We start from the raw sequence: 26,320 nt of genomic DNA on the forward strand, positions 1-26,320 counted from the left end.
TTAACGTGCTTTCCTCATCTTTCATTCTTGAAGTCTTCTTTTATTTAATAACCAAGCTTGAAGAATTTTGTTGGTGAATACGTTTTCATCAAGGTCATCCGATGATGACGCTGCACTTTAAATCTTAACCAAATTGAGGAGAATTATTATAGAGGATAACTTAAAGCAATTGAAGCCCTCACTATAATTACCGTACAAGTTATGTAATTTACGCTTTGTAATTACCGTGAATACTTTTTCAAATGATGTCTACTCCATAGCACATGCAGAGAAGTATTGCAATTCCTTTTTTAAAAATATTTAAAAATAAAATTAAAAAATATGTATTTTTCATTTTCATGCACTTGCCACTATTGTACCTCCTCATTGTTTTGATTGATTTCAGTGGCGTAGCGTGATTTTTCTACTTGGGGAAGCTCTTGTCTCCTGAAATCTAACACTCCATTTCAGCACAGAGACTACGCGAGACGTGGATCTACAATTTAAGGTAGAATCTAGTGATGCCCACGAGACGGGAAATTTCACGAGCCTCGTGGACAACACTACAGGGTGGCCATGAAGTCCCGTTACTCCTTGATAAATGCTAATGTAAATTTTTCCATTGTTTCAGATTGTGTGTACGATGGCTAATACTTCCAGTTACAGTATCGAACAACGTGTTATTGTAAGTTGTTGGGTCGCACGAAGCCCAAACCACTCCCCCTATGATAATACACTATAGGGGTTCATAAAGGGGCATCGTTGCACAAAACCGTTTTGATACCACTGCCGAAATGACAGAAGTTGTGTGAAACAAGCTTTCACTCTAGTTACACCCGCAATGCTCTGCAAAATGTCGCACAGAACCTGGCATTTTTTGATCTTTGTCATGAGAATGACAGTGAACAAACTTATCCTTTGGACACGTAATGTTTCCTATCTCAATAAAACTTTTCGAAAGCATTGTTGTTCATGTCATTCAGTTCTTTTCGTGGAGTTATTTACGTACATTTAGTGTTTATATTAGTTATTTTCAGGGGTAGCGGGACTTTGTGATCACCCTGTAGCTCACGTATTTCAGCACCCATAAAAAGAGCATGACAATAGATGGAAGGGAAAATATACTGCAGTTGCTATGTTTTGAAACATTTCCTTGAAGTATATGAAGCTTTGAGGAAAAGACTGATAGCGTGGTCTCTTTTATACAATTTTAAAATTCGAATTTATCATCCTTTTTGTGGTGATAGGGTGTTAGAAAACTTGACGAAGGACTTTGAAGAATATGGGATGAAAATAAATGTTAGATAGACAAGCCATGATGATTGGAACGAAGCGGTCTGTGTCAAATATAAAAGTGCGAGGGGATAAAATAGAACAGGTGAATAGTTTTCAATATCTGGGGAGTATTTTTTAGCTATGACATGAAGTGCGCACGTGAAATAAAAGCAAGGATAGGAATGGCGAAAGAAGCCTTTACGAGGAAGAAAAGTCTGTTTTGCGGGATATTGAATAAAGAGTTGAGAAAAAGACTCATAAAATGCTTCGTGTGAAGTATTTTCCTCTATAAGTCAGAAACATGGACATTACACAAAAATGATGAAAAACGACTGGAGGCTTTCGGAAGGTGTGTGTGGAGAAGAATAGAAAGAATTAGTTGAGTCGATCTGGAAACAAATAAGAGGATGTTACAAATGGTGGAGGAGAAAATACTTTTCGATATTAGTGAGAAGAGAAAGAGAAAGTGGTTGGGACATTGCCTAAGAAGAAATTATCATAAGCAGGGCTGGGATTAATCCATCTGAAAGCCCGGGACTAGTAAAAAATGTGACCCCTACTGACTTCACGTAATAAATTTCTGTGAAAGTAGGATAGGAGAGTTAAGGGAATATGTTTCATATTTTTGGTCATATTTTATTTTATGATGATCATTCTATCTCCATGATTCTTTTTAGATAGCTAGTTGAGATTTTGATCAGAGTGAAAGCCCCTATTCTCCTGGAGATCCGGGGCTATAGCCCCCCCTTAGCCCTTCCCTTAATCCGGCTCTGGTCATGAGGTACATGCTAGAGGGTATGGTGGCAGGAAAGAGAGGGATGTGCGAATTCCACGTTAATCAGTAGGTCCACGTCTCATATAGTCTCGCTGCTGAACGGGACGTTGAACTCAAACTGAACTCGACATTAATGGACGATATAAAAGCAGAAAGATCATACGTGAAGTCGAAGAGGTTAGCGGAGGATTGTGGAGTATGGAAGCTTCTTAGCTGTCGCAAGTGACCTGCCAATAAGGGCAGACTGCCTATGCTGATGATGACTTGTGATGTTAAAGCGAGCGCTGAAGGAAATTAATGTTACAAGTAAATGCTTATAGTCACAGAAATACTAGTTTATTATTATTATTATTATTTGTTCTTAATGTATGTTTACTTACATCTTAAGCTCGGAAGAGCCGAAGCAAACAAACCCATTTTAAACTAGAATTTTATACTTGATCAATGCAGGGGTATGTATCTACTTTTGGGCCACGCTATATGACCTCGGGCTGGCTCGATACGAGATTAGAGAGATTAGCTCTCCGAAAAGGGGTCACGCCATTCATGCTTGTGACAGAGACCATGGCTAAGAAGTACGAAATGGAAGCAACATCTTTGTCAAAGGGAATGCGGAGAAAGACTATGGTAGAAGTTACTTTTAGCGAATACCATCTTTTCTTGCAACAGAAATTTGAAGTTGAGATCATCAACACGTAGTTTGATTCCATCACACAAGGAAGTATCGATACAGTTATCCTTTCTACACTCCGGAATCTGGCTTGATTACGAGATAAACAAACAGGTGAAGCGGGAATTCAATTATGTAAATACTACACTGGCGAAATATCTACGGGCAATGTAGAAGAGCTCCTGTGTTTGGAGAAATTGGTTTCCAAATTAGGCGAGAAAGATTTTGTCCTGTACTTGTGACCTCCTGTTTTTATAAGCCGACGTCTTAGTGTTTATAATTTCCGCAAATTTTTGAACATACTGTGGGCGTTATGCGTTGTGAAAGTATTTTTTTTTTTTTAAAAAAACTGAAGGTCAGCCAAAACTATCTCAAATCAACAGTGAGTGAAAACAGCCTAAGCAGAGTAGCTACAATATCTGCAGAATCAGAATTAGCGTCCAAGTTAAATCTGAAGCAAGCTATCAAGATTTTTGCAACGACGAATGTGTGACGACTAGCAAAGTGTAGCTTACTCAGTGGGGTTGCTTATTTTTAGTTTACAGATAGTATAGCTAACCTTTTGTATGTCTGTGTAATGATACAAGTTAGTTTCATGCTTTTTATGTTATTATATAAGAGAATACAGTATTTTAAACCATAAAAAAAATGGAATCACACCATGGTTGATCCCATACCCAAGCAAAATGAAAGGGAGTGTATTTTTTTTTTTTTAAGTTTTTGATCCCGTACTTTCTTTTTCAGTGAACAAAATTTTTCCTTATTTCTTTCGAGGAATTATCAAACCTTCCTCGTCTTGGCATGACAAAAGATACTAGGGGCCAAGGGCGGATCTAAGGGGCTATAGCCCCCCCTTAACGCTCAGGTTTACACTGGATAAAATGGGCTTCAATTCAGCTTTACACTGAATAAAATTGGCAAATTATGGTCTAGCCCCTCCCTTGATCATATCCTGTTCCGCCACTGCTAGGGGCGTCCAATAAGTTCTCTACCTGGATAGGAAGGAATACAGGTACGCTCATCTGGTCATCACTTTTTCGATTTAGTACCCATGCAGGTCTATGCACCGCCACTACTTTAAAATCCCAGAGAGAAAAAATAGTCTTTGTCATGAACTCCAAACCACTGGGAGACAGCTTGTTAGACCTCGTTGTCCGACGAAAAGAGTTGTACCCGCAGGCATTTTTTCAGGTCTTCCACAATGGCCTTAGCGTGCGTGTCAGACGTCATTATGCTCCGCCCCTCTCTTCCTGTCTAGGTAGGTAATTTATTGAAAGCCCCTCATATATTGCCGTAAGGTCATGTGGTCTTACACTCTATGATTTCTTCTTATAGGGGTTTCGGGGGCACGGTGCTTAGTGGTAGGGCGCTTACCCTCTGGTACGTGGTGTTCCTGGTTCAATCCCCGGCCAGGTAAATGTGTGGTGGACAAAATCATGTCCGTGGGTTTTCTCGGGATACTCCCGTTTCTTCCCACATTTTATACTACCGATTCTTCCATCATTCACTCCGTCTCCTTTAGCCTGATGGGCATAATCATGGGACGTTAAACGAAAAGATTTCTTTTTTCGTTTCATAATGCAATTGATAGTTTTTTTTTATTCTACAGGAAAAGTTTATTATTAATTATAATAATTTCTAAACTGTGTAAGAAAAATTGGTACAGTTACGTAGGAGGTTGTGTTTGTTGTTGTTTGAGTTCTGTTATCACTGATGCACATATTTCTAAATATACGTAGTTTAAATATTATTATACCACAGCGTTTGTGAACCTCTTGTTATGTCGAAAAACTCTGTAACTTTTACAGAAAAAACATTGCATAAATGTTGTAGATAAATTTACAAAAGGAGGCGATACAATTCCTCGAAACTCAAGACGAGACGAGACTTTTATTTTAAAATTTACGAGACGAAACTACTTTATTCCATGTCTCGTCGTGTTACAGCAAATTCGTAGTGGAATTCGTATCACTGTCATTTTTTTCTACTTTCAATTCTCTCCCACCGAGAATCGAACCCGGAAACCCTTGTAGCAAAGGCGATTGCGCTAACCATTACGGAAAGCTGTTATCTTAATTACAGTACATTATTCTGAATAATAGATGTATTATTGTTAATGTTCTGCACTACTCTTTATTCATTTTTGAGTTATTCTTTTTCATGTATATCTCTCTTTACTTAGGGGAGCAGCGTGTCTGCGAGACGAGACGAGACATCTCGTCTCGTCTCGAAATGTTTGTAAAAGCCTCGATTTTCAAAAAAAACTTTTGTCGTCTTGTCTCATCAATCTTCTTTTCTTGTTTTCTAATTTTAAGTACAAAATTTATGCCTGATTTAAAAAAAATCATCTAGAAGTTATCAGAATTCTGTCGCGTCAGGAGAGGCCAACAAAGGGTATAATATAACAAAAATTATACCATATTTGTTATTGACTTATATTGTGTAATGACTTGAATTTATTTAAACGTTGTTAAATACTCTTCATTGTGTTCGTTGAATCACTTTGATCAATTTATAGTTTTTAATACTGTGAATTACGCAAAAATGATGAAAAACGACTGAAAACTTTTGAAATGTGTATGTGGAAAAGAATGGAAATAATTAGCTGGGTCGAGCGGAAAACGAGAGGGTTTTAGAAATGACGGGGAACAGAAAACAGTTTTAGATATTATTAAGAAGAGGAAGAGACTGGTTGGGACATTTTCTAAGAAGGAACTGTACCATGAGGGATGTGCTAGAGAGTATGGTAGCAGAAGAGGGAGGGGGCGAAGGAGACTAAACAGAAAAATTTTACGTGAAGACAAGGAAGTTAACGGAAGCCGTTGAGCATGAAAGATTCTCAGTTGCGGCAAAGGATCTGCCAAGAATGGCAGAATACCTATGATGGTGATGATGATCATGGTGACGATACTATGAATCATGTTACATTAGAATAGAGAGACCTAATATATAGATGAACTAGGGTTAACCAAGGCACTCGTGTCGTCTCAAAACCGAGACGAGAATTGTGGTGTTTCTTGTCTCGTCTCGAATTTTAAAATGTACTTGTTCTCTAATTTTTGAGACGACACCCGATACGAGATATTTCTCATCTTGTCGGATATACTAAGGGAAGGTGGTGCTTCCAAAGCTTTTATGGACGCTACGCTTCCGATTGATTTGTGTGTTTGCATATGGTGTACATCGCAAGGCTATGTGTAACGAGACCTATAGTTTAGAATGGAAGTTGAACCATTGTATTCGCTCAATGCTCTCACACCAAGAATCGAACTTGGGCCTTCGTGTACCAAAGACATTCACGCTAGACCATAGATCAGTGAGGAAAATTCACCTTTATTATGATTGTTGGGATGACCTTACGCGTACAAGAAATAATCCTGAGTATTGGCAGTAAATTATGATATTTAAAGGCAATCTAATCAAAAATGATGAGCATATATACGGAAGACGCAGTTTCGTTTACCGGGTAGGAGTTCTTGCGGTTCGAAAAAGAGGTCCAGTTTTTATATAGCCTCAATGCTGAATGGAGATGGTAAATATCAAAACTACTAACAAACTAATCAAACGAAGATCACTTTAGAAAGAAAATAGACACTGCAAAATGTACTTTGAGTTCTAGAAACAGTGTCAGAGCAGAGGCATTTTGTTTCTACTTGTGTTTAGATTGTAATTATCTCAAGAGTCATGAATCATTTTTATTGTATATGTGAACATTGGTCGCGCTCACATGAATTTTTTGGTTATTTCTCGACCAGTGTGTTTTTCCTTCTTAATAATTAAGGTTACCTAAGGCTGTCTGGTTAGACTTAAGGCTGTATCGTCTCAAAACATATGGTGAAAACGATGACTCGTCTCGGAAACTACAGTCTTGTTCAAAAAATCTTGGCCACCCATCTCGGTTTAGAGAGCTATACTTGTTAACCATACATAGGGACTTTCAATACGTTAGCTCTAATTCAATATCTCAAATGGTCCATTTGTGGGTAATATTAGTACAGGGCTTTCCGAAGAGAAGCAGGTGGCTAGAATTTTTTAAGCAAGACTGTAGATTCATTTCTTTTTTTAACAACTCTGTTTCGTTTTGTGTCTCGTCTCGTCTCTGCACACATATTCGTGACACTGCATCTGTTGAAATTATATTTTGTTACAAACACAATGAGGATTGGTGCATGCCTTTGAGATAACCACAGTTTATACAGTACTAGTAAATGTAATATTCAATTAATACATTCGACAAAATGGTTACTTTTAGATATCTAGGATCAATATTAAGAGACGAAACCATATTCACGAAGAAATTAAATGTCAACTAAAAGCAGGGAATTCGTGTTATTATTCAGTTCAAAGTCTTTAGTCGTCGCGAATTCTGTCGAGGAATTCGAAGCTTAAAATATATAAAACGATAATCATGTTTGATGTGCTGTATGGTCGTTTACTTTGAGGGGAGAACTCAGACTGAAAATATTTGAGTATAAGATCCTGAGACGAATATTCGGACCCAAGAGGATCGGGAATGTTGAATGGCGGAAATTTCATAACGAGGAACTACATAATTAATACGGTCTACCAAACATTGTTAAGGTCATCAAGTCTATGAGGCTCATGTAGGCGGATCATGTAGCCAGAATGGAAGAAAGTAGCAACGCTTTCAAAAGTTTAACTGAAAATCCAATCAGAAAACGACCATTAGGAATACATAGGTGCAGGTGAGGGATCAATATTAAGATGGGATCTCGCAGAAATAGGAATACGAAGTAGAAGCTGAATGCAGTTGGCTAAGGATAGAAGTCAATGGAGAGTTTTTGTGAACGCGGCATTGAACCTCCAGATTCCATAGGTCATGGAACTAGTTAGTTAATAATAAAAGTAAAACGAAAATTGTATACATTATTAAAAGGAAGAAGAAAATGATTATGATGATAGTGGTAATGTCGCAGTGTGTTTTGTAACATGCGTTTTCTCTCAGATTTTCTGTATAATTGCCTGGAAGCTTGCAGGATGTATTGTCAATGCTGTGGGTTATTTCTCATATTCTTTTCGCTGTTCTAAACTTTCAGGGAAGGGCGCAAATTAGCAATAAATTCGTTACAAAGTGACATTTTTCGCCCAAAGATTACATTTCATCGTCATTCTTAACACTTTACTTAAATGGGAGCGATTGAAATTGACTACAACTTCCGGGTTCAGAATAAATGTACTTGGGGAAAAAAAAAAAAGATAACGATTTTTTCTTTTTTTGGTATCCACTTAGCCTTTCAGGAATAGGTACCATTTCCCTCAACCTTCTATTCAAATCGGAAGTAGAGAAATCACCTATTTCCAGTTTTAACATTGATTGCTATAGAGTGAAAGTGATAATAAGTAGGAAGTAGGGGTTTTCTACAATCGATCAAGCGTCCCAACAATATATTCCATCTCCATTGTAATATGTCTACTAAAACCGGAAATGGAAGAAACCAATCATTTCTGGATTTACTGGTGATAGTTTTCGTTATAGAATGAAAACTGTGACAGAGAAAAGCTGTTCTCTACAATCAATTGAGTGTTCGAAGAATATACATGTCCACTCTATCTATGAACATGGGAAGTGCCAGAAAATCAACCACTTCTGGTTTTAACGATGATTGCTATAGAGTGAAAATGATAATAATAGCGAGACGCGGTTCTCTACGATCGATTAAGTGCCCGAAGAATACATTTCATCTCTATCCTTAACTCTCTCCTAAAACCGGAAGTAGTAAAATCTACTAACATTTCTTTTGTAATATTAATTGATAAAATATTACACAACGTAAATCAAATTCCTTCACGTGCTGTACACGTTACAGTGCTACTTGTTAAGGAGTTTGTTTCGCCGAAACTTCTTTATATATTTAACCTGTCTGTCCGTGTGTCCGTTCGAAGGAGAAACATCTCTAGAATTACATGGTGGATCTAGAGAATGCAAAAGTAGGAAGTGAGTTCGTTGATACAAATAATCCCGCTACTTAAATGGAACAGATCAACCATTTCCGGTTTTAACGTTGATCATTACACAGCAAAAATGATAATAGGTAGCGAGAAGCGGTTACCTGAAATCGATTAACCGTCCCAGAAATACATTTGATCTATATCGTTTACTCTTTACTAAAACCGGAAGTGATAGAAAGTCACTACAACTTCCGGTTTCAATATTGATCTACTTAGAACAAAAATAATAAGAGATAACAGGAAGTTTTTTTTAATCGATTCAGCGTTATAAGAATATGTACTATCTTCTTTCTTAACTCCTACTTCAAACCGGAAGTGGCAGAAATGTACTACTTCCAGTTGTAACGTTGATTGGTATACACTAAAAACGGAAATAGATAGCGAGAAAAAGTTTTCTGAAATAAATTGAGTGTTCTGCTTCAACTTCACTCTAACCACTCTTCTAAAACCGGAAGTGCTAGGAATATACTACCACTTCCTGTTTCAATATACATTGAGGAATTGTCACACAGTAGAAACCAAGCTCCTTTACGTGGCGTACACGCGACACTGTTACCTATTTTAATTTATATTTGTAAGATATGGCTTGATCTACATAAAACTTTTTATAGTTAAAGCATGGCTTCAAAGCAGTTGAAATCCAGAAGGAACTATTTCAAAAGCTATACAGTGCTTATAATGCATGATTTTGTTTCCACCGATGTAATAGACTTTGTGAAATCAAAAATTTTATGAGCATAAAATTTCTTCAGACGCATGACAATATGCTAAAGTAGCCGTTGTTATTGAAAACGTGGTCAGGAGTTTCTTTTTCCTTAAGAGGCCCCATCAGGGCGAAATTAAAATACATTTGATCTATATAGTAATTATATAGTAATTATGTGATATCTTCAAATAGACAAAAGATAATCGAAAAGTGAAACAAGAGCTTGCTAGATAATGTGATTTTACATGAGATACCGTTGTTACGACTCACTGTATCTGCTTTCGATTTCCAGCCATTTAGAAAATCTACGTTTATTTTCGCGTTTCTAAATGACTGTAAACGGAAAGCTACTGGGTGTTTCGCCATAGCGGTACCTCATGCAAAATACGTGTAACATTGTCTAGGGCGCTCTTGTTCCACATTTCGATTATCTTTTAACTATTTGAAGATATCACATGATTAAGGTAAAGTTAGCGGTATTTTAATTTCGCAGTGATTAGGCCTCTTAAGCTTTCGTAGTACACACTTATTTTCGCTCTTCATTTTTTTTCCTTAAAAAATAAAGAACATCCTATATAGCAGGGATCAACCTAAACCATCCAATTTAGATCAAGCTTGGTATGGTGGTAAACCGTGATATGCAAGCATGTGAAGTCTTATGGTGTACTGGCTTTTAGATGTCATGTTATTGGCCGCGAAATTTGTGTTAAAATTTTCGAAAAGAAGATAAGTTTATTATTTTTCTAACATTTTCATGACCCTTGTTTTAATTTTTTATAGGTGTTTTTCTAAAATCATATTCACGAAGAAATTAAATGTCGACTAAAAGCAGGGAATTCGTGTTACTATTCGGTTCAAAATCTCTTGTCGTCGCGAATTCTGTCGAGGAATTTGAAGCTTAAAATATATAAAACGATAATCATGCCTGTTGTTCTGTATGGTTGCGAAACATGGTCGCTTACTCTGAGGGAAGAACATAGACTGAAAGTTTTTGAGATCAGGATCCTGAGAAGAATATTCGGACCCAAGAGGAACGAGAATGGGGAATGGCGAAAGCTTCATAACGAGGAACTACATAGTTTATACGGATTACCCAACATTGTTAGGGTCGTCAAGTCTAGGAGGCTTAGGTGGGCAGGTCATGTAGCTAGAATGGAAGAAAGTAGAAACGCTTTCAAAGTCTTGACTGGTAGACCCATAGGAAAACGACCATTAGGAAGACCTAGGCGCAGATGGGAGGATAATATTAAGATGGATCTCGCAGAGATAGGAATACAAAGTAGAAACTGGATCCAATTAGCTAAGGATAGAAGTGAGTGGAGAGCTTTTGTGAACGCGGCACTGAACCTCCGGGTTCCATAGGCCATAGAGTTAGTTAGTTAATTAGTTTTTCTTAAATTCAATTATTATATCGAGCTTATATTTGATTTACACGTATTTAGGAGTCTTATTTTTGATTATTGTTTTTAATTATTAATAGTCCTTTTTATGAGAAGCATGGGTCAGCCACTTGCCTTTTTCCGACTGAAACCTTCCTCATTCAATTACTGAAATGCAATTTTTTTATTGCTTGTTTCGAAGTTGACAGATCGGTTTTTACCATTGTCATTACCTGTTGTCACTCCAATTAATGTAATTTCAGTTGTTTTGAAATGAAATCTTTAAGTTTAACGTCCCACGGTTATGCCGATTAGGCGAAAGGAGACAGTGATAATGAGAAATTAGTGAAATGATGGAATGAAGAAAGTGGGAGGAAACGGGAGAACCCCGAGAAAACCCACGAGCACGGTGTTTGTCCACCACAAAGTCCACACGGCGCGAGCTGGGGTCGAACCAGGGACCCCAAGCACCGGAGGTAAACGCTCTACTACTGAGCCACCGCGCCCCCCATTCAGTTGTTTTGACTTGTTTGTTCTGATTGTCAGCTATGGAGACGTTTATAACTAAAGAACGTGTTCGTATTGTGAACAGATTTTGTCAAAGTGGCTAGGAGTAGCTGGCAAAGTTATGCGATCGTACACTTTGTGATTTATTCTTATAATGGTTTCAGGGGGGCACGGTGGCTCAGTGGTAGAGCGCATCCGGCCAAGTAAGCTTGTGGTGGACAACATCATGTCCGTGTGTGTTTTCTTGGAGTCTCCGTTTCCTCTCACGTTCTCATTCCACCAATTCTTCTACCATCATTCACTTGTCTTAATCATTTGCAATCTCCGTTGACCTAAAGGGCACATTCGTAGGACGTTCACCTAAAAGATTTCATTTTATAGGGGTTTCCGAAAGCATAGCTGTACGCAAACGGACCATGCACTCATTTGAAACTGATGGCGGAAGAATCATACACATGAGTGAAGGTATCAGGACAAACATCTGCAACAGGGTTATCATATCAATCATTTTCTTAAGCGTATAAATACATGAAGACTTAGTGGAGGTGGACATATGGCTGACATTACATTTCATAGATGAGAGATGTTACTGATTACATATGAGCAAAATATAACCATTTTTTATTGACTTCCTTTTTTTTTAATTTTCAAATTCAACGTCCTATATGTGAGCTTCGTTTATAGCTGTTTTGGTCATCTACACAGAGAAAAATTCGTTCTCCGGACAGCGGTATATTGTACAAATATACGGTATCCTCTTGCTTACTATAGAAATCAGTACGGGGCATACGCTATCCGTATGCTACATAGGCACTGCCCTTAGATGTTACATCATGCCGTTGCAGGATGTCTGACATCTAACTGTTTTCCGTATATCACATACATATACTTATGTTACCTTCGTCGACTGTATGCTATATACGTCCATTTGTATGTGAGATCCTGACCGCCTATATTGTTTCATACGGAAAGTACGTATAGATAGAACACCTATACGGAAAGTATTATAAAACATGCGTTTTCAGTTATACGTTTGCTGTACGTTAAGTCCAAAAACTACAGGAATTACGCATGTAACCTATCTTTTTAAGTACGCCACCTACAGTTTTTTTTTCTCAATGTACTACAAGAATTGTCCTCTACAAATTCTCTGTCAGCTTTTCAAACTTACGATTAACAGTACTTTCGAATTTCTCATACCAGTGGTGGATCTACTCTGAGGCAGGAGTAAAAGTGCAGTTGAACGCGGGAGGACGCCGTCCCCCGCCTCGAAAAAAAATATGTACGGCGTCCTCTCAGTTCCTAAAATAATTACAATGGACAAAGATAGGCATGGGGAACGGCCTGACGTCATGCCGGCTACGTACCGTCCCTCTACCTTTTCAGATCCACTTTTACACTTGTTCTGGGGCTCTAGGTCTCCAGTGTTTTGAGCGACAAAAATAATTAAAATTATTATTTATATGTTTTTGAAAGTTTATTGTAAGCGTTGCTTTCAATTGTTTATTGGAAAATTTTTGCAACATTAAATATAGCCTAGTTTTAGTTGCAGTTTTTCTGTTATGCAATGTATAATACAATACTTGAGGTCCACATTTTAACATTTGATCTAGCCTTAATGTCCAGCGGGAGAGAGTTAAGAGTCTTCATCCCGGCGAAATTAAAACACCGCTAATTTTACAGTAATTATGCGATATCTTCAAGTAGATAAAAGATAATTGAAATATGGAACAAGAGCATTCTAGACAATAATATTTTGCGTCAGGTACCGTTACCACAAGTCACGTAGTAGCTTTCTGTTTTCAGCCGTTTAGAAATGTGAAAATAAATGCCGATTTTCAAAATGGCTCGAAATCGAAAGCAGATAAGTGAGTCGTGATAACGGTTTCTCATGTAAAGTAATATTGTCTAGGGTGCTCTTGTTCCACATTTCGATTATCTTTTATCTATTTGAAGATATCACATAATTACTGTAAAATTAGCGGTATTTTAATTTCGCCGGGATGAAGACTCTTAAGTTGAAATACTTATTATAGTTTGGGTTCTGGCAGCCCTCCTCCAGTTTTTACCTTCTAGGTCCACCACTGCCTCAGGCTAGCCAAACACTCTTTCTAATCTTTGAATGACGTCAGAAGTTTTGATACTCTTTTCTTCCACAGAAAAAAAAAAAACATTCGTTTAGTTAGAGTTGACATCCTGCTTTGTACTTTAAAAATTAAGTCGGAGAAAGGTTAATGTATACTGACCTGTATTAAGATCTGTTGACCTGTATCAGACAACAGTTCAGTCTGTCTCTCCTCGGAAATGAGCTGTGAAAGTGATGTCTCTCTCACTGGAAAATGTATTTGTTTCTATTGAAAGAGCTCTGTGTTGTATTTTGTCACGAAAATTGTATCTTCGTTTCGTGGGCAGCGTTGTCCAGCGTTGACTATTATAGCTGAACAAACATGTCATACACGGAACTATTAATTAATATCCTTGCATCATTCTGCGACATAACAACTCAGGAAACACCCTTTGTAAAATAAACACTCTGCATTGGTCCTGACAAACAATTGCTCCGTTTACTATATGTTACTGTATAAAACGAGTCGGTAGCAGGAACAATTTTTTTGTTCACTTTAACTAAACTTTTGTAAGTTTGGTGTGCGTGGCCCTGCGTTAGATTCTTCGTGGGGAAACAATTTTCAGTCTTGACTAGGCACTGTAAGGTATTTCGGGAGATACTAGAATTTAGAGATAGCGAACTTCGATCTTTTTAAAGCTACATTGGAGCTGATTCACGCCACCCAACTCAAAGCTACAATACATATGACTGTGATATTTACCTAACCACTGGCATGACAGCCCTCTGCCAACGCCGACGCCATCTGTTAGCGACCGGCTGAACTAAGTCGTCTAGCGACGAACATGTAGTCAGCACGCTGCGTCGCCCTATTATTTAAAGGCGTATCAGGAGGTTTCTAGACCTAGTGATCGTCACGGCTTTTATTCACGTGACTCCCCAATTTGCCTCACAACGCTTGGTGGATATCGAAAATTGGAAAACACCGACCAGGAATCGAACCCGGGACAACGTGGACGTGAGTCCAACGCTATAACCATCAGACTGAGGTATCCTCATGACTGTGATATTAGGGAGATTAAGTTATTTAATTGTATTGTTAGAAATAATGCTCCTTGCACTACGATTAAAAGTGGGAATGAACGTATAGTAGTGACGTAACCACATGGTATGGTATTTACTATTAATGCCATTCTCGTCCCGTATATGATTCTTTTTGTTTTTCCTTTTCTTGGTTATTCCCTGTCACATTCCTGTAACCTGATATAAGATGTTTATGTGTGACTCATTGACAAATAAAGTCTTTTATGTGGTTGTATGTTTATGAAAAAAAAAAAAGTTTAAGGATATATCCAGTTGAACTACGGAAAACAGAATAGCACGGACAAAAGGGAGAGAAAGGAAGAGTCTGGAGTTCGATTCAGGTTTGGGGGCCAGAGTTGTAGTAGAGATTTTTTGGCAGATGAAAGAATCCCCCTATCCAGGTGACGGCCATTATTGATCCTCCAGGATGCTGCGCATGCGCGGCCTTAGAAAAAGAGGGGCGAAGAGAGACGTTGTGAGCCCGGGCAGGCAAGAGCAGCCGAGCGACCCAGGAACCTTTCAACTAGTATTGTATACGGGTGCGGGTGGTTACAACGCGCCAGCAGCCTAAGTTCACCAGTACAACGAATTATTCGCAATAAGGTTGATTCTTTTTTTTTTTTAAGACTTGAAAAGAGGATTAAAGAAACCATTGTCATTTAAAACGATTCTTCATATCCTAAAAGAGTCGGCTGCCATTCTGTCATAGCTCTCTGTCTTTCTTCGCTTGTAATTTCTGCATTAAACAACAGAAATATAAATATCTTCCGCTGCATAATATAAAGCAAGACTTTTGTGTTTTTTTGTTCTCTCTTTTTTTTTTTTTAAATCTTGTTCGTATTAAATTACTTCATGGCGTGGTATAGCAAGAGGTAATCATCATGGCAACTTTGTCATCCGAACGACAGGTGAGTAAAATCACGTTGTCACCCCTCCTCCCACCATTTTATCACCCCAATTTAGTTTCTTCTTCAATCATGTTCTCATACCCTTATTTTTTTTTAAATCTAAAAGTCCTAAATGCATAGTATGCAATTTTTTTTAAAATTGTTGTTGAAAACTCTTTAGATTGTATTCTTAGAGAAACCTTCCTGCGTGACGTACCTTTTGTAGCTCACCTGTTGAAGAATTTCAGTAGCTGATGTTTTTTTTTTTTTTTTTTAAACTCCAAGAAAAGTAACGTTAATATGTAAAATAATTCTTTCTAAAACACCGTGCTTTAATACATTTAAAGACATCCCAATAAATTAATCCGGAAAATTTTTAGTGCATTTTTTTTGTAAATAATTTAATACGCAATTACTTAAATAATTTCAATATCTTTTACATATGGTTATTGTATTTCGGTAACGAGAAAACGTAATTCGTTTAAATTTCGTGGTTTCGTCAAAAGAACAATGGTTTAGTGCACGTGATGAAGTCTGGAAACTGGGGGGGGGGGATATTCTTATAAGTAATCTTTCAAACATACTGAACATGGTTATTACTTTATATTATAGATTTATAGACACTTGTACTCTACAAGCAAATAATAATATTTACAATTAGAATAATGGGAAAGTGTGGATAAATTCATTTTCCATTTTCTCCATCTCCCTTCCTCTTCATGTAAATGTGTGTGTGTGTGTGTGTTTTATCCAGCTAAAACAAAATTCAATAGTACTTCGCAAAAAGAGAAATCAATCTACGTTATTGATAGTTGTTCTTCATATTTGTAAATATGAGCAGAGTTTTTATATGTGTGCGATGTGTATACATCTTTTTAGTGAAAGATTATCAATTTACTGAATTGATTTTTTTAAAAAAAAATTACATTAATATTTTATTTATGACTTATTATGTAGAAAAGTTAAACCATTTCGTGAGTACCAGCTTCGTGTAACTCTTTGCTTTCCGTCTTGAATGGAGTTAATAATAATTAATTCATGGGTATTTGTTGATAACATGAAGTTTATGTATGATTTCTCTGTAATTTTGGATAAGAATCTTCCAAACCGCCTTCTTTTTATGTTTCACATATACTGTTGACAATGTATATATATTGTAATCATATCTTACCTTCAAACTCCGAAACATAATAAAACATATCTATTAAAGTTCAAAAAAGTAACAATTTCATCAAACCTCAAATCTCCCTGTAAATCTCCACAATATTAAGTACTTGTACTAAAGTTGTACACCAAGTAACTATATTGTAAAACAATAACTTCAATAAAAATTACAAATATATGCTTTAAAAAAAAGTCAATCAACTACCAAGTATATCTCAAGATAGAAATAGTTCACAAACACCACATAACAAGTAATCAAAAACATTAAATCAAACACACACTAAAACTTGTTTCTATTTATTCATACCATAATTTACCAACTTTAATTAATGTATAACTCTTCTGTCAAAAGTATAAAAAAATAATTATGTTTTAATCACTAAAAACCTCTCACAATGCACACTAATTAAAATTTCAAGTATAATACTTAAACATAACCAATATATATATAATATAAAAGTAGTAACCAAGGATCAGGGTTCATCTACTTCAAAAGTAACAATTTTCCCTTACTTTAAATGATCTGTTCCATTAACTCTCCTCGGATCATCATTAACCATCTCTTCCCCCCTCTTTTCTTCTTCTTCTTTAAATTAAAATCCCTAACAATTTGGTAACAATGTTTTCATGAAATTGATTTGTCTGTTACTTCCATTCCGAAATCCTAATTTTCCTTTGTCTCATTAACAAAATTTCATGATAACACTTCATATTCTATAGCAGTATTAAATTAATTCTCACTCGTGAATTTAATGAATATTTTGTTTAAATTGAAAAATTACATTTAAAAAATAAAGTTTGCATACTTTTAATCTTAAACGTTATTTAAAATGTTTGTTCGTACTCAATAATTTGTTATTTATTCAGTGGCGTGATGTTTCTTAAATTTTATAGTACCGTTTTCAGGTGAAAAAAAAACTTAATTAGTGACTTAGCCTAAACTAATTACTGCTCTTAGTATATTTCTTATTGCTGTTCAGTCATTACGTAAATATATGACGTCATTTGTGACTCATGTGGGTATTTGTAAACAGTGAGAAGATTCCGAATAACACTAGTAACACTGGCCATTTTCCATCATAATACTTTGCAAGAACTTAAAAATATTTTACGTATATCAACATTTAATGTTATCTTTGTTTCGTCTAAATTTGAAAACTCTTGAATGAATTATTTCCATACCGTAAGGAAATGCGAATTTTCTTTGCTACATAAACAAAATCTCGTTTACAAAGAAATTTAAAAGCGGAGGAATGTAGTCTATACCAAAGCTAAAACTCCCAAATTATTATAATTTGTAAAATTTTAAATTTCGTATGTAAATAATTTAAGGTTAGCTTGAGTACAAAACATCAACTGTTTAAATTAAATAAATTCATTCAAATTGGTTCGTAAAATCGAATTCAAATTATTAAGACTAAGGCAAAGCTTATTTTGTTTTTTCTCTATCTCTCTCTCTCTCTCTCTCTCTCTCTCTCTATCTATCTATCTATCTATCTATATATATATATATATATATATATATATATATATATATATATATATATATAATATAAACCGAATTCTTTGAACCATACTTCAGTTCAAATAACTTGCTATTTAATTCGTTCATACAAACGCAAGTCGTAAATAGACAGAGCTTTCGAGACTAACTTCAAAATACAAAAAGAACCAATTTAGAATGCTTCAAGAGCATTGCCATAGCGAACCTAAAAAGAATTATTTTTTCTTATTAACTTCTATAGGCTTTAAACCAATTGTTCCTTGTACTTTATTATTGTACTTATTAAACAATTCTTGTAATATATTTATCCATTTATATTTTCCTTGAGTACTAAACGTTTTGCACATGTTTTGTTTAAGAATTCTGTTAAAACGTTCTATGATATGTTGTTTTACGAAGAGACATGCTCAAAATGGAGGGCTCAAAATTGAAAAATTCGCAAAATATTATTTCTCTATGACTTACGGTTCCCGAGGTATGGCTCCTTAAATCTCCTCAAAATACTGTTTGGTACCAAAATGTTTACCATCCTCTTAGGTATTGATTAACACCAATATCATCTCTCTGTGACTTACGGTTCCCGTAAATATGTCTCCGTAAATCTCTCCAAATCGGAACTTTTTTTGACCTATATCTCGGGAATGGTAAGAGTGACGCGAAAAATTCCATCACTTTCTCAGATAGGTTTTGGTGCTCTATCAAATGGAGGGATCAAAATTGGAAAATTTGCAAATAACAGACACACACACGCACAGATTTATAAGTCAGTAACGAACTTCTTAAGTTCGTTGAAAATAAAATGGAAGAAAGAAAGCAAGAGAAAGAAAAATGAAAAACACAACGTAAGTACTTTTTCATATTATCTTTTCTAACAGTTATAAATTCTAGCCTCATACCTCAAGTACAGCTTTTCGTAATCATTAGATTTGGTAAAAAATAGTTAATAAAATTATAACTTCTTCTTTATCATTCAATTAATCAGTTTTATATTCTCTTTATTTTATTTTGTCTCTATCTATGTCTCACAATATTTGATTATATATATATATATATATATATATATATATATATATATATATATATATATATATATATATATATATATATATATATATATATAGTGAAACGTCTCTAAAGCGGACAGCCGTGGGGAATCAAAAATTGTCTGCTATAAAGAGGTGTCCGTCTTAAAAAGGTTTCAATTTTTTTTTTTTTTTACTTAAATGAGTAAACAAGGAAATGAGGCAATTGGAAAAATATTTTTTGCATGAATCATATATTTACGAATGTTGCCAAAATGATACTGTACCTGCACTATCCTCCGCCATCCAATATTCTATGTTCGAGGGACAACATGGAAATAAGATGTTATAGTTCTCTGCGCTTTACCCTTATCACTTTACTACGGTTTCAGTATGTCGCTTTAATTTGTGATTAATTGCAGTCCAGCAGTGTCTTTCTTGGAACAATATGTGTGCCCGCGGGCAGAAAATACGAAATTTGTCTTCTTCTTGGTTAGAGATTCCAGCGAGACAGTAGAATAACATGTCATTCCAAACGGTGGACAATTATCAATCATTTTTGCGTCTAAAACAGCTTGGGTGGTGGTGGGATGCAAGCAAAAGATATGAGAGTGTTGTTAAATAGAGGCGCTTCATCTGAGAAGTCAAAATGCTGTCACAATGTTCCCTTGGTGACACATGTATGAATTACTAAAAATGTATTTTTACTGTACTTTTAAACTTGTTTCTAAAGAAAGTGTCCGTAATTCGGAGGTAAATAATACCTATAAAAGACAGAAAAGACTGTCCGTGTCCGTACTAGAGAGTGTCCGCTTTAGAGAGGTTTTCCAATATGTTTTTTCCTATTAGACTGATTGGGGATTACAAAATATGTCCGTTACGGGAGGTGTCCGCTTTATAGAGGTGTTCGTTAGTAGAGGTTTCACTGTGTATATATGTATATATATATATATATATATATATATATATATATATATATATATATATATATATATATATATATATATAACAAAAATCAATTCTCATTTAACATTTTAATATTTAAATGATCTTCAGAAAATAACATTCACAATAAATAGATAATACTTTTTCTGACCAGACTATATACTTATTAAAAGTAAGATACGTTGTAATAGTTTCAATAAATTAACTTTACCTTCATCAGATATTCTTTAAAATAAAAGCTCATATTTATCTATTATCTTAACTCTTTGCTAACAATTGTTACACAAAAATTTAAAATGAAACAGTAAATTATAACAATACCTGATTGTTACATATTAAACATCTAAAATTATACAACTACCAGGTAACCAAGAAAGTTCGTACAGTTTCAGTAAAAAAAAAAAAAGTTCCAAAAAATGCGTTTATCTTATGTTTATTCCGCAAAATATCCAGCATCCACTTCTACAACCTTCTCCCATCGTTTTACAAGCCTGTTTGTGTTGGGACTCAAAAAACTGCGCCACCGCGTTTTCAATCTCTTCTCTAGTTTTGAATTGTCGATTGCGGATATGGTTGTCCATAGACAAAAAAAGATGGTAGTGTGATGGAGCAATGTCTGATGAATACGCTGGATGCGGCAGAAGTTCCCAGCCGAGAGAAGAAATTACCTCCAGGGTCATCTTTGCTGTATAAGGTCTAGCGTTGTCTTGGTGGACAAGAACACCTTTCCTATTCACTAGTGCAGGTTGTCTTTTGCAAGCTGTTCGGCTATTCTTTGCAATTGTGCTGAGTACACCTCTTTGGTTATGGTTTTACCACTTTCCAAGAACTCATAATGCACAAACCCAGCAGTAGTCAACCATACACACAGCATCACCTTCCGCTGATGAAAAGCAGGTTGTGCACTTAAAGGCATGGAGTCATTTGCGATAGCCAATGGTGCGAGCGTTTTTTGTTATTGTACATTACCCATTTTTCATCACACGTCAAAATGCAGCCCAAAATTGGACAGTTGTTTTCCTAGTCAGCAAGGAAGAGCAAATGTTCAATCTTTGGAGACGATTCGCAGCAGTCAGCACGTAAGGAACCCACTTACTCAGTTTCCACGATTTTCCAAGCTCATGCACGTGCACACGAATGGTTTCATCGCTTACACCAAATCGTAGAGCGAGTTTTTAATACGTTTGACTTGAATCCTCTTCAATTGCTGCCTTGAATCGGTCCAATTTGAGAGATTTTGGTCTGCCCGATCGAGGTTTCTCTTCAAGTGTCTCATTGCCGGTCGACAAGGTCTGAAACCACTTTTGAGCTGTTCGTTCACTGATTGTACAGACGCTGCACATATTTGTCTTGCTACTTCCGCACCTTTTATGCTCAACATGAACTCATACAGTAAGCAAGCCCTGATTATTGCGTTCAACACAGACATGGTTCACTGCGAATACTTGATCTCCAACTGTCGGATGCGACCTTTTATCTACCTGTTAGCCGACGTGGCAATGACTCAGCTTTCAGAAGCTGTCACATGATAAGGTACCCCTGGCGGCAAAAATGATTACTATCCCACGAAAAATAGTGCCAGGTGTAAAAACCGAACGAACTTGCTTGGTTGCCTGGTATAATAATATAATGTTATGAAGATATTTCTGCCAGTAACCGTCTGATGAAGTTAATGTTAAGTTATTAAAACTGTTATGATTTACGTATTTTAATGTTAGTAAATAAGTATATACTCTGGTCAGAAAAGTATTAATTATTTGAATAGTAGTTTCAGAGTCAATATGGATGAAGAAAAATAACAGTCTCTCTCTTTCGTTTAGATTTCAAAACTCTTAATTAATTAATTATGTACCTTCGAAGGTTCTTTGCTGCATAAAGAAAATCCTGTCAGATTATCATATTTACTACTTTTACTAATAACTTCTATAAAAATCGGACTGACACCATACTTTTACATTTGTCATCCTATTCAACGACTATTTTCCCCAGAGGTATTGAAAGTGCGCTATGAAACTCAAAACTACATTAAATCTTTCCTTGCTAAGGTTGTTAAAAAAATCGTGTGTATATTATATGATTCTTTTTGAGACTCGGTTTTGATCAAAACTGCGGAATAGTGTCCAAAACATACGAAGATTGTCCGATTGCTAAGAGTTTTTCACACAACTCTTAATAAATTATTATTATTGAATCAATGATAATAGATCAGATGACAATTGTGTTCATAATATTTGGGCTTCCTCAGTTTTAAACATTTTTCTCACACAATACTGAAGTTATCTATTATGATTGACTTTTACTGTTAGTAGTAATAAGTTCAGTGTTTTATCTCAAAATTCGGAGATTTCCTAGTTGCAAGTATGTAGTATATAGACTGAATTATATATTGACTATGTATTAATTTGGTTACAAATAGCCCTAGTGAGAAGTCCTTTTTGTTCATTTTTTCAGTTTACACTGAAAGTATTTGGCGCCGCCGCTAAACGTTAACCTAAAAACAATCCTTGTTTTGTATTTTTCAAAGTTACAATAGAAATAGGCGGAGGAAATAGAATAATTACGAACGAAAATGTTCAGTGCGCATTGCTTAAGGGTCGTCACTACAGCGAAATTAAACTACCGCTAATTTTAGAGTTTTTCTGTCATATCTTCAAAACAAATAAAAATATTCGAAAAGCAGAAACGTAGTGAACTAGGAAATACGATCTTGCATGTGATACCTTTACCACAATTCATCTATCTGCTTTTGGTATGCCGCTATTTACAAAACCCGCAAAAAATGCAAAATCTATCTACAGTTGCAAATCGAAAGAAGACAGATGAGTTGTGATAACGGTATCACATGCAAGATCGTATTGTCTAGTTCACTACGTTTCTGCTTTTCGAATATTGTTATTTGTTTTGAAGATATGACAGAAAAACTCTAAAATTAGCGTTAGTTTAATTTCACGGTAGTGAAGACTCTTAATGTTGCCGTCATTAATTTGCCGAAATATTTTTTGACAAAATTCTGAAGAAAATCTCATTGAGTTTAGATTTGATAAGGGCCTATACACTATCTTTCTGTCTTTCAGTTTAACGTCCAAAGATTATTATATGTCCTTTAGGCTAAGTAAGACGGATTGTTAGGACAAGTGAATGATGATGGAATAAAATTGTGCGAGGAAACGGGAGTGTCCTGAGAAAACTCATGAACACAATGTTGTCTACTACAAACTTAACGTGGCTCGGGATCGAACCAGGGACCTCACGCAATAGAGGTAAGTGCTCTACCAGTGAGCCACCGAGTCCCCTAATGAATTTCGAGATTTGGGGGAGCTTAGTGAACCCTCTTGTCCCATTTCTTCCCTTCTGGGACAAAATATCAGAAAATACTTATGCACGTAGTTTTAATTATTTTAAATAAGAAGTCCATATTATAATAATTGCTAACCTCATTGTCCCTCCCCCTTTCACGTCGATTTTTAAAAATCGTTCCTTAGCGATACATTAACGTCAGAAATCCTATGTGTGGTCCAAATTACATGTTTCTAATTTAAGCAGTATCACCTAGGCGTTGATCAGTCAGATTTCTTCTTTTAGAAGTCTATATATAAAATTACAATTTTGGCTTTAAAAAAATTAAAAATAGTCCTTTAATTCTCAGTTCAGAAACATGACAATAACAGTAATATAAACAAAACTAACGTTAGATTTGCTAAAGATACGTAGGTAGTTCGAAGTGCTATTTCTGTGTGTGTTTGTGTTTGGGGGAAAATTTTCAGTATTTCAAAACCCAGTACTGTTTTGTTAGGTCGATTATTCTGTACAACAATTTTCGACTTAAAATTTCCCTCGACTTCATTTTGAAATAAGAATAATGATATGTAAAGAAAGAAAACAATATAGTTGCTAAAGAACGCTTGAAATGCTATTTTGCATGTATCTCTCTCTCTCTCTCTTTATATATATATATATATATATATATATATATATATATATATATATATATATATATATATATATATATATATATATATATATATATATATATATATCGGGTGTTGCAAAATAAGTGTTACAACTCTTGGGAGGTGACTCCTGTCACTGAGACAAGAAAAAAAGTTCTCTTGAACTTTCGGCTATCGGACATAGTTTCAGATCTACAAGGTGCCGAAAGCGTGGGAAAATGACTTTCGGACGCCAATAGTTCGGAAACTATCCAACGTAAAGAGGGCGGGTAAAAAATTTACTGAAGAAGTCATACCTGCTGTATTAAATGTTGCATGTTTTACAATCCTACCATGCACGCGCAAGGGATTCCCCAAAGGAACGTAGGGAGTCCCGGTTAATCTGCCAAATGAAAATTGGTCTAAATGGATATGAATTGATAGGGTTTCTACCAGGTAACAATAATTCGTTTGTATTAAGTCGATATCTGGAACAAATACAAAATGGCGGATACCTTCATGTCTGTTGTGTGTGGTTGCATAATCGCCAGGTATGGATGCTGGCCAACAGTGACGTTCTGAGTATTAAGTGTAGCGAATTTGTACTCAAATGCTCTAGAAAGACATCTGGAATATCGGTAGAGCGCAACAGATGAAGCAGGGTGATTTACATGTATGGAAACACTTAACAAAAAATACCCAGAAATGCACTCATACTAAGTAAACGTGAGTTCAAAGCGTCGGAAATGTAAGGAATAGCATCAAGAACATGAAAGCCATTGCCAATTCACCAATAATATTCTCTCAAACCGATGCAATATGATGTTCACGGTTGCATACCAATAAGGATGCAACAACTGAGGCCAAGTTGAAATTGTGCGAGGGGATTCACTAAGAAACTAGGTAAACTAAAGGAATGTCACTAGTGGGATCGCATGATCGATATTGAAATGTGGCCAATGTGTGTGTGGATATCAACATGTAGCTAATGGACAAATGTCAACGTGTCGCACTACTGCTGGAACACCGCCCCACGTGCGAAAAATAGGAAAATAACTATTCGGGTCTTGAATCTTAGGCCGTGGGCTCCCAGTAGGACTGGAAATTGCGACCACGCGAGCGAAAGCGAGCGCTCTAGCCCTGAGGCATCAACGGAGCCTCACTTTCACTGTATTCATTTCTTTGAGGAGTACCCACTTTGTTTGGCAAGCGCTCTTGTACATCCTCCCGACATGCTTGTATGTTTCATTTTGTTACTTCTACTGCACAGTTGTAAACAATCAGAGCTTTAAGACGTTTCTTCCTATTTCTCATGTCGTTTTATTTTCCATATGTATAGTGTTCCAGCAGTAGTGTTACATGTGCCAAATTGGTTCATTTTCGTCTTTGTTTTGGCATGTGCACTGTGTGTAAGATACGAATTTCTGGAGGTATTTTCCTATATTTCGAGTACGTCATATATCCCAGAGGACATGGGACATGATACAAGTTTGTGAGGTACATTAATACAATCGTGTTCTGTTTTGGCATGTGCACTGTGTGTAAGATACGAATTTCTGGAGGTATTTACCTATATTTCGAGTACGTCATATATCCCAGAGGACATGGGACATGATACAAGTTTGTGAGGGACATTAATACAATCGTGTTCTAGTTACGTTCTACCAAAAAGTGCACCAGATGTAATAGCAGAATGTACAACGTTATTTTCCTATTTTTCGCACCTGAGGCGGTGTTCCAGCACTAGTGGGACATGTCATTTGTCCATTAGCTACATGTTGATATCCACACACACATTGGCCACATTTCAATATCGGTCATGCGATCCCACTAGTGACATTCCTTTAGTTTACCTAGTTTCTTAGTGAATCCCCTCGCACAATTTCAACTTGGCCTCAGTTGTTGCATCCTTATTGGTATGCAACCGTGAACATCATATTGCATCGGTTTGAGAGAATATTATTGGTGAATTGGCAATGGCTTTCATGTTCTTGATGCTATTCCTTACATTTCCGACGCTTTGAACTCACGTTTACTTAGTATGAGTGCATTTCTGGGTATTTTTTGTTAAGTGTTTCCACACATGTAAATCACCCTGCTTCATCTGTTGCGCTCTACCGACATTCCAGATGTCTTTCTAGAGCATTTGAGTACAAATTCGCTACACTTAATACTCAGAACGTCACTGTTGGCCAGCATCCATACCTGGCGATTATGCAACCACACACAACAGACATGAAGGTATCCGCCATTTTGTATTTGTTCCAGATATCGACTTAATACAAACGAATTATTGTTACCTGGTAGAAGCCTTATCAATTCATATCCATTTAGACCAATTTTCATTTGGCAGATTAACCGGGACTCGCTACGTTCCTTTGGGGAATCCCTTGCGCGTGCATGGTAGGATTGTAAAACATGCAACATTTAATACAGCAGGTATGACTTCTTCAGTAAATT

General features: G+C 36.0%; 1 protein-coding gene across 3 annotated transcripts in view; it reads left to right on the top strand.

Annotated features, from left to right (window-relative positions):
* alpha-Catr (alpha-catenin related) overlaps positions 1-26,320 on the top strand; it is a 791,894-nt gene that overhangs the window by 434,248 nt on the left and 331,326 nt on the right. The window contains exon 1 of one of the 3 annotated variants that reach the window (XM_081755683.1): positions 14,972-15,317. The exons of the other annotated variants lie outside the window; for them this stretch is intronic. Coding sequence (XP_081611809.1) covers positions 15,291-15,317 — 27 coding nt within the window. The 5' untranslated portion in view covers positions 14,972-15,290. Of the gene's footprint in view, positions 1-14,971; positions 15,318-26,320 lie in introns of those variants that run through there. 3 annotated transcript variants of the gene reach the window in all.

Source organism: Thermobia domestica, chromosome 1 (genome assembly GCF_964235325.1).
Source record: "Thermobia domestica chromosome 1, izTheDome1.hap1.1, whole genome shotgun sequence".
In the NCBI taxonomy this organism is placed as follows: Eukaryota; Metazoa; Arthropoda; class Insecta; order Zygentoma; family Lepismatidae; genus Thermobia; species Thermobia domestica.